The sequence below is a fragment of the Watersipora subatra genome, chromosome 9 (assembly GCF_963576615.1).
Source record: "Watersipora subatra chromosome 9, tzWatSuba1.1, whole genome shotgun sequence".
NCBI lineage: Eukaryota > Metazoa > Bryozoa > Gymnolaemata > Cheilostomatida > Watersiporidae > Watersipora > Watersipora subatra.
In genome coordinates this window covers 60,823,022-60,833,454 of record NC_088716.1, presented here as the reverse complement: position 1 = coordinate 60,833,454, position 10,433 = coordinate 60,823,022, and the positions used below count along the sequence as shown (strand labels likewise).

General features: G+C 34.6%; 1 protein-coding gene across 1 annotated transcript in view; it reads left to right on the top strand.

Moving 5' to 3' along the window:
- Positions 1-7,874: 7,874 nt before the first annotated feature.
- LOC137403949 (glycine receptor subunit alpha-2-like) overlaps positions 7,875-10,433 on the top strand; it is a 28,202-nt gene continuing 25,643 nt past the window's right edge. The window contains exon 1 of the mRNA XM_068090076.1: positions 7,875-7,917. Within this exon, the coding sequence (XP_067946177.1) occupies positions 7,889-7,917 (29 nt within the window). The 5' untranslated portion in view covers positions 7,875-7,888. The remainder of the gene's footprint in view (positions 7,918-10,433) is intronic.

Below are 10,433 nucleotides of genomic sequence, written 5' to 3'. Positions count from 1 at the left end.
TTCGATTCAGAGCTTATACTAACAACTTTCTGAAGCACTGACCAATGATGGAACGTATGAGTGAGGCGGGCTGATATGGTGTTATTTGGTGAAAATTATAAACAATGTATTTCAGCAGCCAATCACAGGGAGTTGTCAGTTTCGCAGCCAATTTCAGATTACCACAACCTAATCAAGTCAATGTCATTTGTCATCCTAACAACAAACGACCCGATCTCATAGGCTGTAGGGCCAAAAGTTTGACATCACTGTTACAACTGATGATCAATAATATAGTAACATAATATATAATAATAATATGTAGATTAATCAGTAAACATGTTCAAACATTTAATTTATGATATTGCATTTTAGTATTACTTGATACAAAAATCGACACCGCTTTTCATTATTTCAATTGTATTATTCTTTCTGTAACTTTTTTATTTCACAACACTAAAGGAATGAAAAGTAATTAAATCAGAAAATCATATTGGTACCCCTTACCATCAGTAACAAGCTCAATACATGACTGTTTGCGGTTTAACAATAGGCGGTCCAAGCATCATTTATGCCGAAATAGATTGTTTATAGATTTCACTTATTTATTTAGTCCGCTTGTATAGTAACTGGTATTTGATTCGCCAAAGACATAGATCAATAGAAACCGACAAAGAAAACAAAGCTGATACCCTTTCTTATCCATGGCTTAACCAGTTAGCACATTTTTAGTAACACTACCTCAGGTTAAAACCCCCAACTTTGTCCAGCCCCGACTTTAATAAATTGAAATTGCTACGGACAGTAAATGAGTCCTAGTCAGTGATGCTTTAATAAATTGCGAGTGGCTGCAATAGTCAGTAATCATAATATTATGATGCTGTCGGTATATTGCTCTGTTAGCTCTGGCGATTAGCAACTTTTTATTAAGAAGGTTTTGCGACGAGTATTTCTTTCAACACTGATTTAGGTTTCAAGTTACATGGCTTTTACTGCTTGTAAACTTCCTAAAAGTTGAAGTCCCTAAACTGGCTTTTACTGCTTCTAAACTTCCTTGAACTTTCTAGAAGTTGTACCAAAGGTTAGGCAACTCCTGCATTATCATACTATTTGCCCTGCTATAAAATGTTCAGATTACTATTTGTGTTCGTTTGTCCATTGTTGTACATGCTTTGTTCCAAAAATCAAGCAAGTTCAATGAATTCGTTTTTAAAATCTACTGATATCGCCATTGTAATCTGTTTTTAGAATGAACTATGATTATGTCATTCTTTACAAAATATTTTTTTTAAAATAGGTAATAAAATAAGTATTCAAAACATAAAAACTATGTTTTGTTTTATAGGTATTGAAAAATGTTTAGTTTGATACTTTCTGTTTAAATTTTGCTTTACAACAATTAATCAACTCCCTCTTTTGGTCTTAAATCAACTCTTACCTTATATCCGGTTACTCCTAGGGATTATTATATCTATTTCGCACCATTACCTTAGATAGTATAGTGATTCACACTTTCACTATTCAGCTGGTGACTAGACTTGTTGTGACTAGACTAGAATTTGGTTCGGAAATTAGTTCCAGTACATGTTTAAATGCTACATTAACTTGGCTAAATACATTTTATCCAAGTTCTTCTGTTCCCCGACTGGTACTGTTTCTGGAGAGCAAGCTCTTATCAAATTTTTTTTTACTTTTCTGATTGTGAGTCAATCTCGCGCATCTGATTGATTAGATTAGCAAATTTATTAAATATTCAGTACGGATATCCTTTTAGATACAGCTTTGGCTATCGATTCGATCTCTGATTGGTTCTGATTGGGATTCCAATTGTTGATTATGTTTTACAAACTAGAAATCGAAAACGAAAAAGAATCGTTAGAAAAATATCATCGTAATTTCTTTTACTTTCACTGCTTAGGACATCAGCTGGAATACCGAAGTATTCATTACAAGTGTCTAAAATGTTAGAGTCCAGTAGAATTGGCAAAATAAACGATTACTTTTCAGTACTTCAACGTTAATTACAGAAACCTTTGGCAATTAGACAATGTGATAGACTGGTGAAATGTGCACGCTTTTTTTGTGAAATGCGCACAACTTAATAGTTCTACTCTCTTTCGCACCACCTTATCGGCGTTTCGTTGGCCGGTCTTAATTTTGATTAAAATAGGCTTGGCAATTTTTTATATCGACTTTTAAGCCGAATTAATCTGTCTATTTATGTATAATCCGATCAGATGGGTTAGTTTTAGGATATTGCGGTAACCTTTCAAAGACTTGGTAACATATTTAAATAGGTTTATATGCGTTTTATATCATTATTATACTTAAATGACTCTACAGAAAAATGGTTAAATTTGTTGAAAAAATTTCGGTACAAGGGTTTGGTAACGTCCGTTAACGAATAATTTTTTGGGAGTGTGTGCACATATGCATTTATCATAAATCTCTCAACAAATCGCTTCGCTCGTGTTTGGTCGTAGGATTAAGAAATTAGGTTGGCCGTACCCTGTTATGTCAAAAACATGGTAACGGTAATAGTTTGTCATTCCAGTATGACTGTACAGAAACTGGTTAACTTAAAGGCCACTGATATAATTACTACTAGCTACTACTATAATTAATATTATTCTAGTTTAAGTGTAAGTAGAACCTGTGGTGTGACGCGGCTGAAGAAATATATGAGTCAATATTATCAGTAGAGTAGAATCAATGTCACTAAATATTTGTTTTGACTTTAGAAAAAAGTAGCGCTTGACAGGAAAAGGAATTTTTTTAGATTTTCAGTTGCAATCTAAACTATCAGTTCTTCTCCGCAATTTCATGTAAGATGTTGTTGTTTCTCATTTCTCTGCAATTTCATGTAAGATGTTGTTGTTTCTCATTTTCAGCTCAATGTAACAAATAAGTTTGAACAGTAAATAGAGAGCAGGTGTATCGTTACGGGTGGGAAAATGGAAATAAACTAAAAAACATAGACATCGTGTCTAAGTAAAGGCTCATAATCAAAACTCTTACATAAGCGCAAAAAGCTTGTCTTATCAAGTTATTTTTAAAATCGGAAAACCTCTTACGCTTTTTGCTATCGTTTACACGCAATATATTTGTTTGATAGAAAAAAAGAAACAAGTTATTTTCTCATGCTAATTGCAAAGCACGCTGATAGATTACATGCATCTTATTGACCAAGGACAGTTTAAAGGCTGCGATATCAGAAGTGCAAAGAAGGCAGACGGCCGATATATTATATATGTATTTGTACTAGAGGAAACAGCAAGAGCTTATTTGAAACAACCAAAGAGCAAATCCTTCACACGAGTTCTAGGCCGAGGTTCAGCGAGTTCATTGGTCTGAGAGCTATTGTTTCCGAGGGTTGAAGGCGGGGTATGATTGGTTTCCCTTCCTTCAAACGTTGGTATAAGTGTAAAATTAAATGAGTCATTCCACTCCAGGTCAAATTGAGTCTCACCATGCTCGTTGGTAAGCTCAGGCAGGTAGCTAAACAAAGAGTTGTCATCACTTGTCACAGAGTTTTCTACAAATATATGTACACATATCAAATATATTATATATACTAGTGAGAGACATCATGTGTAGGAAAGATCTGCACAATAATTCTATAATACATCAAGGTGGTCGAGGGCGCCTGGCTGCTAAGCCGAATATTCAAGTTCAATTTCTGTGTGATGCAGTTTTTAACCTCTAAGCATTGCTTTGGACAGACAACTCTTAGTATAGTAAGATAAATACTATTATTATGGACCACAAATTGTTTTTGTTAATATGTGAAGAGTCCAAAAAATAAGTGGATATGAGCTCATACCTAGGCTGAGATATGTTTATATGAATTTAATAGAAATTAATTTAATAAGAATTTAATACGGAAGGTTGATAGTCTTTCATGTTTCATGTTGCTCAGGGACACCGTGTCATTTGCTCGCTGAACTGCTTAATATGTTTGTAAGTTTTTTGTGGCTCACGCTAGTCTGGTTACTGGCACATTACCATATTTTCCATTTGTATATTTGTAACAACTTTAATTGCACCAACTTTATGTTTCATTTTGTCAAGTTTATGCTTTGTCAAAACAATGTATATTTTAATACTAAGTAATATGAACTGATCAGCTAAACAATGTCAAGATATTATTTTGGCTAGCTTCTTTTTCAATATAGATAGACTAGCTGTGCCCTCCGGCATTGCCCCGGTATTAAAAATCAGCTTATAAGCAATAAGAAGAGATGAGAGTTGCCTACCACTTGCTCACTTGCTCACCTACCACTATTATCCTGGCACATCTCCAATGGAAAATATCAGTACACAAGGCTTCTAATGACAGTAAGCCATGACGGTGCGTCTGCATTGTTGTCTGGCTGAAACTATTCTAATAATAGCTATAGCCGGAATGCAGACAAATATACGACATACAGACATACTTTGAGAAATATACATATAGAGTTCTATTTTTAGATATGAAGCATCTATATATCATCGGCTAAGTATCTGAGATAACTGTATTTGTGTTACTAGATTACGGTGAAGACTTTTTTATTCATTGATAAGATATATAACTTCGTTGTTTGAAGGCGATGAAACACATACATTTAAGAATATTATAAAATACATGTATCTTTATTATGTTCAACTTCACTAAGTGTTGGTTTGCAGAGATAAATCTTCAGAATACCTTTATGACAAAAATTAAACATCCAAACTACTTAGAGCCTGACAAGCCTAAAAAATGTCGTCTAATCCCAAAAGTTTGACATCATTTAGTAGTTTGTTGAGACTTAAGATAATAACACAGAATTTCGTAAGTTTTGTTGGACATTTGCACATCATCTCGAAATTACTTTTAAATGAAATTTATTCTCATAAAATAAATCTCTTCTCAGACAATTATTAAGCATTCTTTTACTTATCTTAGTAGCACGCGCTACACATATACAGTAGCATTTGTAAATGTGAATGTGTTTGTTTTCTAGGCTCTATACTGACACAAATTGTTGTCAGCTCGTAAAACATTTTATTGATATATGGAGAGTTACAGTATTTATATTACCTGCAAGAAAAACATTTTTAGGAGCTGCTGGTGATGCAAAGGCTGTCCTGTCACTCATTTGCGCAACATTTTCCTCTTCATCTATGGTTTCTACAATCCATTAAAGTTTAGTGAACCCTCAAGGCACTATTTGACTATTACGAATTTCGATCAACAAAGTTTTTGAATAAAAATAGGCATATAAATTGCAAGCTCTCACATAAAACTGACAGATGATATTGAGATAGATGTCTATGTTGGCTGGTGTGACAAGGATTAAGTTGGGTCGACAGCGGAAGAGACAGTTACAAAAAAATGGAAGTCATCAGAGCAAATACATTATATTATTATTATATTATTATTATTATATATTACATTATTATATTGTGTTTTACCATGGAACTTATATTTTATGAATTACATGAATTTTATAATCTACTGTTTTTTATAGACTAGCAGAAGTGATAGGCTTGTTATAAGTGACAGAGTTGTTGACAAAGTCGAACCAAGCCACAGAGCGGATTAGATACATGTAAATTTTTTAAACAAGTAACTCAATAAGGAGTTGTCCACTCTCCTAATAGAAGTGTGAGGTTAGCAGTTCACTCATTCATACATCAATGTCAAGGGTTACTTTTTAATATTCTAATCAATGTAGTAGCTGTTCTAGTAAGTTATCAAATTATTGATTGATAATGAATTATATCCACTTAGAGCTTTTATGAACAACTTCAACTTTTTAAACCCTTATTATTATATAAGATAATGCACTGCCATATTCTATACTCGAGCGACATTTATGTGTAGCTCTAATAGTATAAACGAAAGCATTATCATAAAACATGAAAAACTAAAATTCGACGGCTAATTATACCTTCAATGCTTGAAGATGTCAATCTGCATTTTTTGCCCACAGGTCGATATGTTCTCCACCTCGCTGCCCTTCTTCTTGCTAGCTTGGTTTTTTTTGATAAAGGTCTATGGTGTCTTAAAGTCTTTCTCTCACTGAGAAAGTTTTCATACCTACAGATTGTACACAACCTGAATGAAAGGTAACTGCTGGAGATCGTACAGCACACATATCTTCTATGTTGTTCTAAGATTCCCCATCACTAGGTTTAGAAACCAATCTATAAACTCTCCATGTCAACTCTGCAGCATTTTATCTTATTAGCTCTTTCCTATTCCTAACCATATATTAAGGGCAGCATTTTAGTAAAAAGGACATTCTTTATAAACACTGCAAATGCCAAGAAAGTACTTAAATACTCGAATGAACAAATAAGAAAAGAAAAACTCTCTAAACTTTATAGGTGTAAGAAAAGGTACAAGTTAGTTCTGAAGGAACCTCTTCATTGTGAAGGTGTGGAGTTACAAGAGAAGGAACCTTTCAGATGTGAAGGTGTGGAGATACAAGAGAAGGAACCTTTCAGACGTGAAGGTGTGGAGATACAAGAGAAGGAACCTTTCAGATGTGAAGGTGTGGAGATACAAGAGAAGGAACCTTAGAGATGTGAAGGTAAGGAGATACAAATTTGCCTGAACATTCGTGCGTGTGCCTGAACATGTGCTGCAGAACCAACCGCTAAAGATATATAACGACACTCTAGTAAACAACAATCAATGGTGCTAAGGCTAGTGTGAAGAACTAAATAAAGACAGTGAATCAAGTTTTACTTACCAATAGAGGCACAAAATTACTCCGACTACTGCGCAGGCTTGAAGAACCTGGGCTAGCAGCGTGGCCAGGCGCTCCAGAACGTCAGAGAGAAACAGAAGAAACTGTGAATGCAGCCCATCTGTGAACTCCATGCTTCTTTTCACTCCATCCTTTGGCATTCAGGATATTTGATTGTTTACATAACTTGCATTTATTAGCTGGCATTGTTGCCAGAGCTTTGCTCTTCGGGACAGAAACAAACTGTTTACAAGTAGTATGGTGTACAATGTTTCTCTGCACATTATATGTTTGTACAGCACTTTTACACCTTGCTGGCTTGCTAATCGCTGTGGTTAACGCATCAATTAACTACCTCCAACCTCAGAGAAGATTTTAGTTTTAAATGTTAAGCAAGTTTTTATTGAGCTCGACCTGTATGTATTAATTAGCCACCATCAGCTTTAGGACTTTCTATTCTTGATAATTTGCCTGCTGCATGAGAAAAAAATGACATTTTATAGTCATGGAGCCTATGCATGAATTATAGCTTAAGGAATGATGGCCAATGGCAGTGCCAATAGTGGTATCAAGGGTGCCAATAAATACTGCCTTTGAACACCGGTAGCCAATAGCAACCAGTGGTGATCAATGGTGACCACAAGCAAAACATTACTTATGTTTGGCTGACACCGGACTGACCTTTGTGCTCACAGTTTTACATTTCTTACACAAAATAAATAATCAGTGAATTCTAATTCACAAATCAGCAAATCTCGAATGTAGTTAAGAAGAATGATGTCTTTAGAAATTAACGAATGAGTAAGCATTTGTGGGAAAATCTGTAAAAATCAATAATATTCTTAAAAGCCTGATCAATGTTTATTGTGACTGTCAGTCGAAGCGAAATAATAAAATGTACTAAATGTATAAAAACAGCTTTTAACTCAAAGGTGGTCAGCAGTATATGTCAATATATAATAGCATGCTTATTGTCTGATGCCACAAAGAAAGCAGCGCAAAGGCGAGCATTCAGCCAATGGGATGCGATTATAAAGATAGCCGTCAATCAATATGTACACTCGCTAGACATATTTTATTGTATGCAACTGATTGCAATGCAAAACGTGCTTGCTGGGCTCGAAGTATAAAAGTGGTGCTCTGGCAACTGAGTTGCACTCGCAAACCAGTGAAGGAGAGAGGCTGCAAGGATGGAACGCCTACCACTTGCCATGATATGGTATGCTATTCCATGTTCATTAGATGGGTAGAGAGTAAAATTTAATAATGACAATATATAGCCATAAAGAAATTATTATATACTATGATCTTAATATCGGTATTGCGTGGTGGTGCTTGACATGACATGACTGTCCATTAAATTCTTTTTTATCAAACTGGAAGAGTGTATCAGCAGCAGACTATGTTTCTGTTTCATTTCATTCTACAAATTTTAAACAAACTTTTGCATTTCAGACATCATGTTAAATAGAATAAATTAAATTATGTTAAATATGTTTGTTAAATTATGTTAATAATGTTTATGTTAAATAAATGCATATTTGCAAATGATGTATATTAAAAGTATATCTTCTATAGCTTTAATAGTTTTCATTGTCATAGCAAAATTCTTTTTCAAAAGGATGCACAAAGGATAAACTAATAAACAGCCATCTATTAAGCAATGTTCATGCAAGGGCGACCTTATGTGGACTTATGGTCCACAATGCTCTATGAGCAAACACTACATAGGACCAACTAATATGGGCTTTTTTTAAGGATTTTAACTTTTCATCTCTAAAAGAAAACTTTGATAAAAGCTTTTTACTTTACAAGAAATATTAAAATAATTTTTGGCTGCTATACTTAGAAAGCTGCAAGTGTAAGATCAGCTCATACTCTTGACATCGGGTATTATAGCTCGTGTTTTTGATTTCTGCCCAAATAAGCTGCTGTATGTCTAAATGGCTTGTTTGTTAGAGAAGTTGTCTTCTTCTAGCCACAAATATTAACTACTATTTTAAAAAATCAGTTCAATCACACAATAGAATAACTAATAAGACTGCAGCAGATCTGCCATTTCTCTAAAAGTTTTACTTTTCTAGCTTCATTAAACCAAAAATCTAGTTTAGTCGCTTGCAAAGTTAACTGCTGCTAAAGATTTATAAAGTAAATATCATCCTTGAAAAATTAACTTCAGTACTCGTTTAAATACTACATTAGCTCGGCTAAGTAAATCAACTCGATTTCAAAATAAATGCTTGCATTCTGATGCGAAAACAAGCAAACGGTTCCGAAACAGAAAAACTCCGAGCTAGTCGTGTGGCATCATTGAATATCGACAAGAGATCAAGATCAGTTGCAGCACTGAGTATATTTAGCATATCTATATACACTGTATGATAAGAGATAATAAACTTGGATATTCAATCAATCATAAGGCATAATGTGTGTTAATGGATGATTGAGTTGGTTCAATACACATCCTCGTAATCAAAAAAACACTTGCCTGCAATTAATTCTTTATTTTCAGACGGAGTTCCCCATAACCTGAGTGTTATTAGTAAATACTCATTCTCTGATTGCAGAGTGTAAAAGAGTTTTCTAAGTAGTTTGGTTATTTTCCATGCACACAGTAAATAATATTAGACGCCGCTAAACAGTCAAACCTTAATCTTGTTCCAATACTTGCTGCATATGTCCAAACCGTCTTCTAAAAATGTATTGAATTATATTTGCTTTGTTTTGCAGCTCAAAAGATAAATGATAAATACAGTATTTCATATAATAATATTATTATAATATAATAATTGTTATAATAATTATAATTATACGTGTCTCAAAAATTAATGGGTTATAAAAACTATGTAAAAATTACATATAAAACTAAATTATATGTAAAACAACAAATAAAGTAATAATAAATAAGAAGAGATTTTGATTGTCACTTCATCTTTACATTAAAAACCAGCTGATCGAGTTGTAGCCTTAGAAAAACAAAAGATGGGTGGTGCATAGGTGTGGGTGGTTCCTTATAGACCCTCTGTGCCCCGTACCGTAATAAAGATGGGTAGTGCATAGGTGTGGGTGGTACCTTATAGACCCTCTGTACCTCTGTAACGTAATATAAAGATGGGTGGTGCATAGGTGTGGGTGGTACCTTATAAACCCTCTGTGCCTCTGTAACGTAATATAAAGATGAGTGGTGCATAGGTGTGGGTGGTTCCTTATAGACCCTCTGTGCCCCGTACCGTAATAAAGATGGGTGGTGCATAGGTGTGGGTGGTACCTTATAGACCCTCTGTACCTCTGTAACGTAATATAAAGATGGGTGGTGCATAGGTGTGGGTGGTACCTTATAGACCATCTGTACCTCTGTACCGTAATATAAAGATGGGTAGTGCATAGGTGTGGGGGGTACCTTATAAACCCTCTGTGCCTCTGTACCCTAGTGGGTGGGTGCGTGGGTACGTGGGTGCGTGGGTGCGTGCATGCGTGCGTGTGCGCATGCACGCGTGTGTGTGTATTTGTCTCAGTAAGAGAAATAAAAATGTTTGTATATATGCTCATAAAAAACTGATGACAAATAATAAAGAAAATAGTCTAGATCTTAACGGAGCAGGAGGCATACGGAACCAACTTTTGGTTTTTGAAGAAAATGTCCTGTAGGAACCTACTCTTTGTAGTCTGGCCAATACCCCAATCTAATATATTGGTGATAACATGTATTTACATTCCTTGTTACGCTGACCTGTC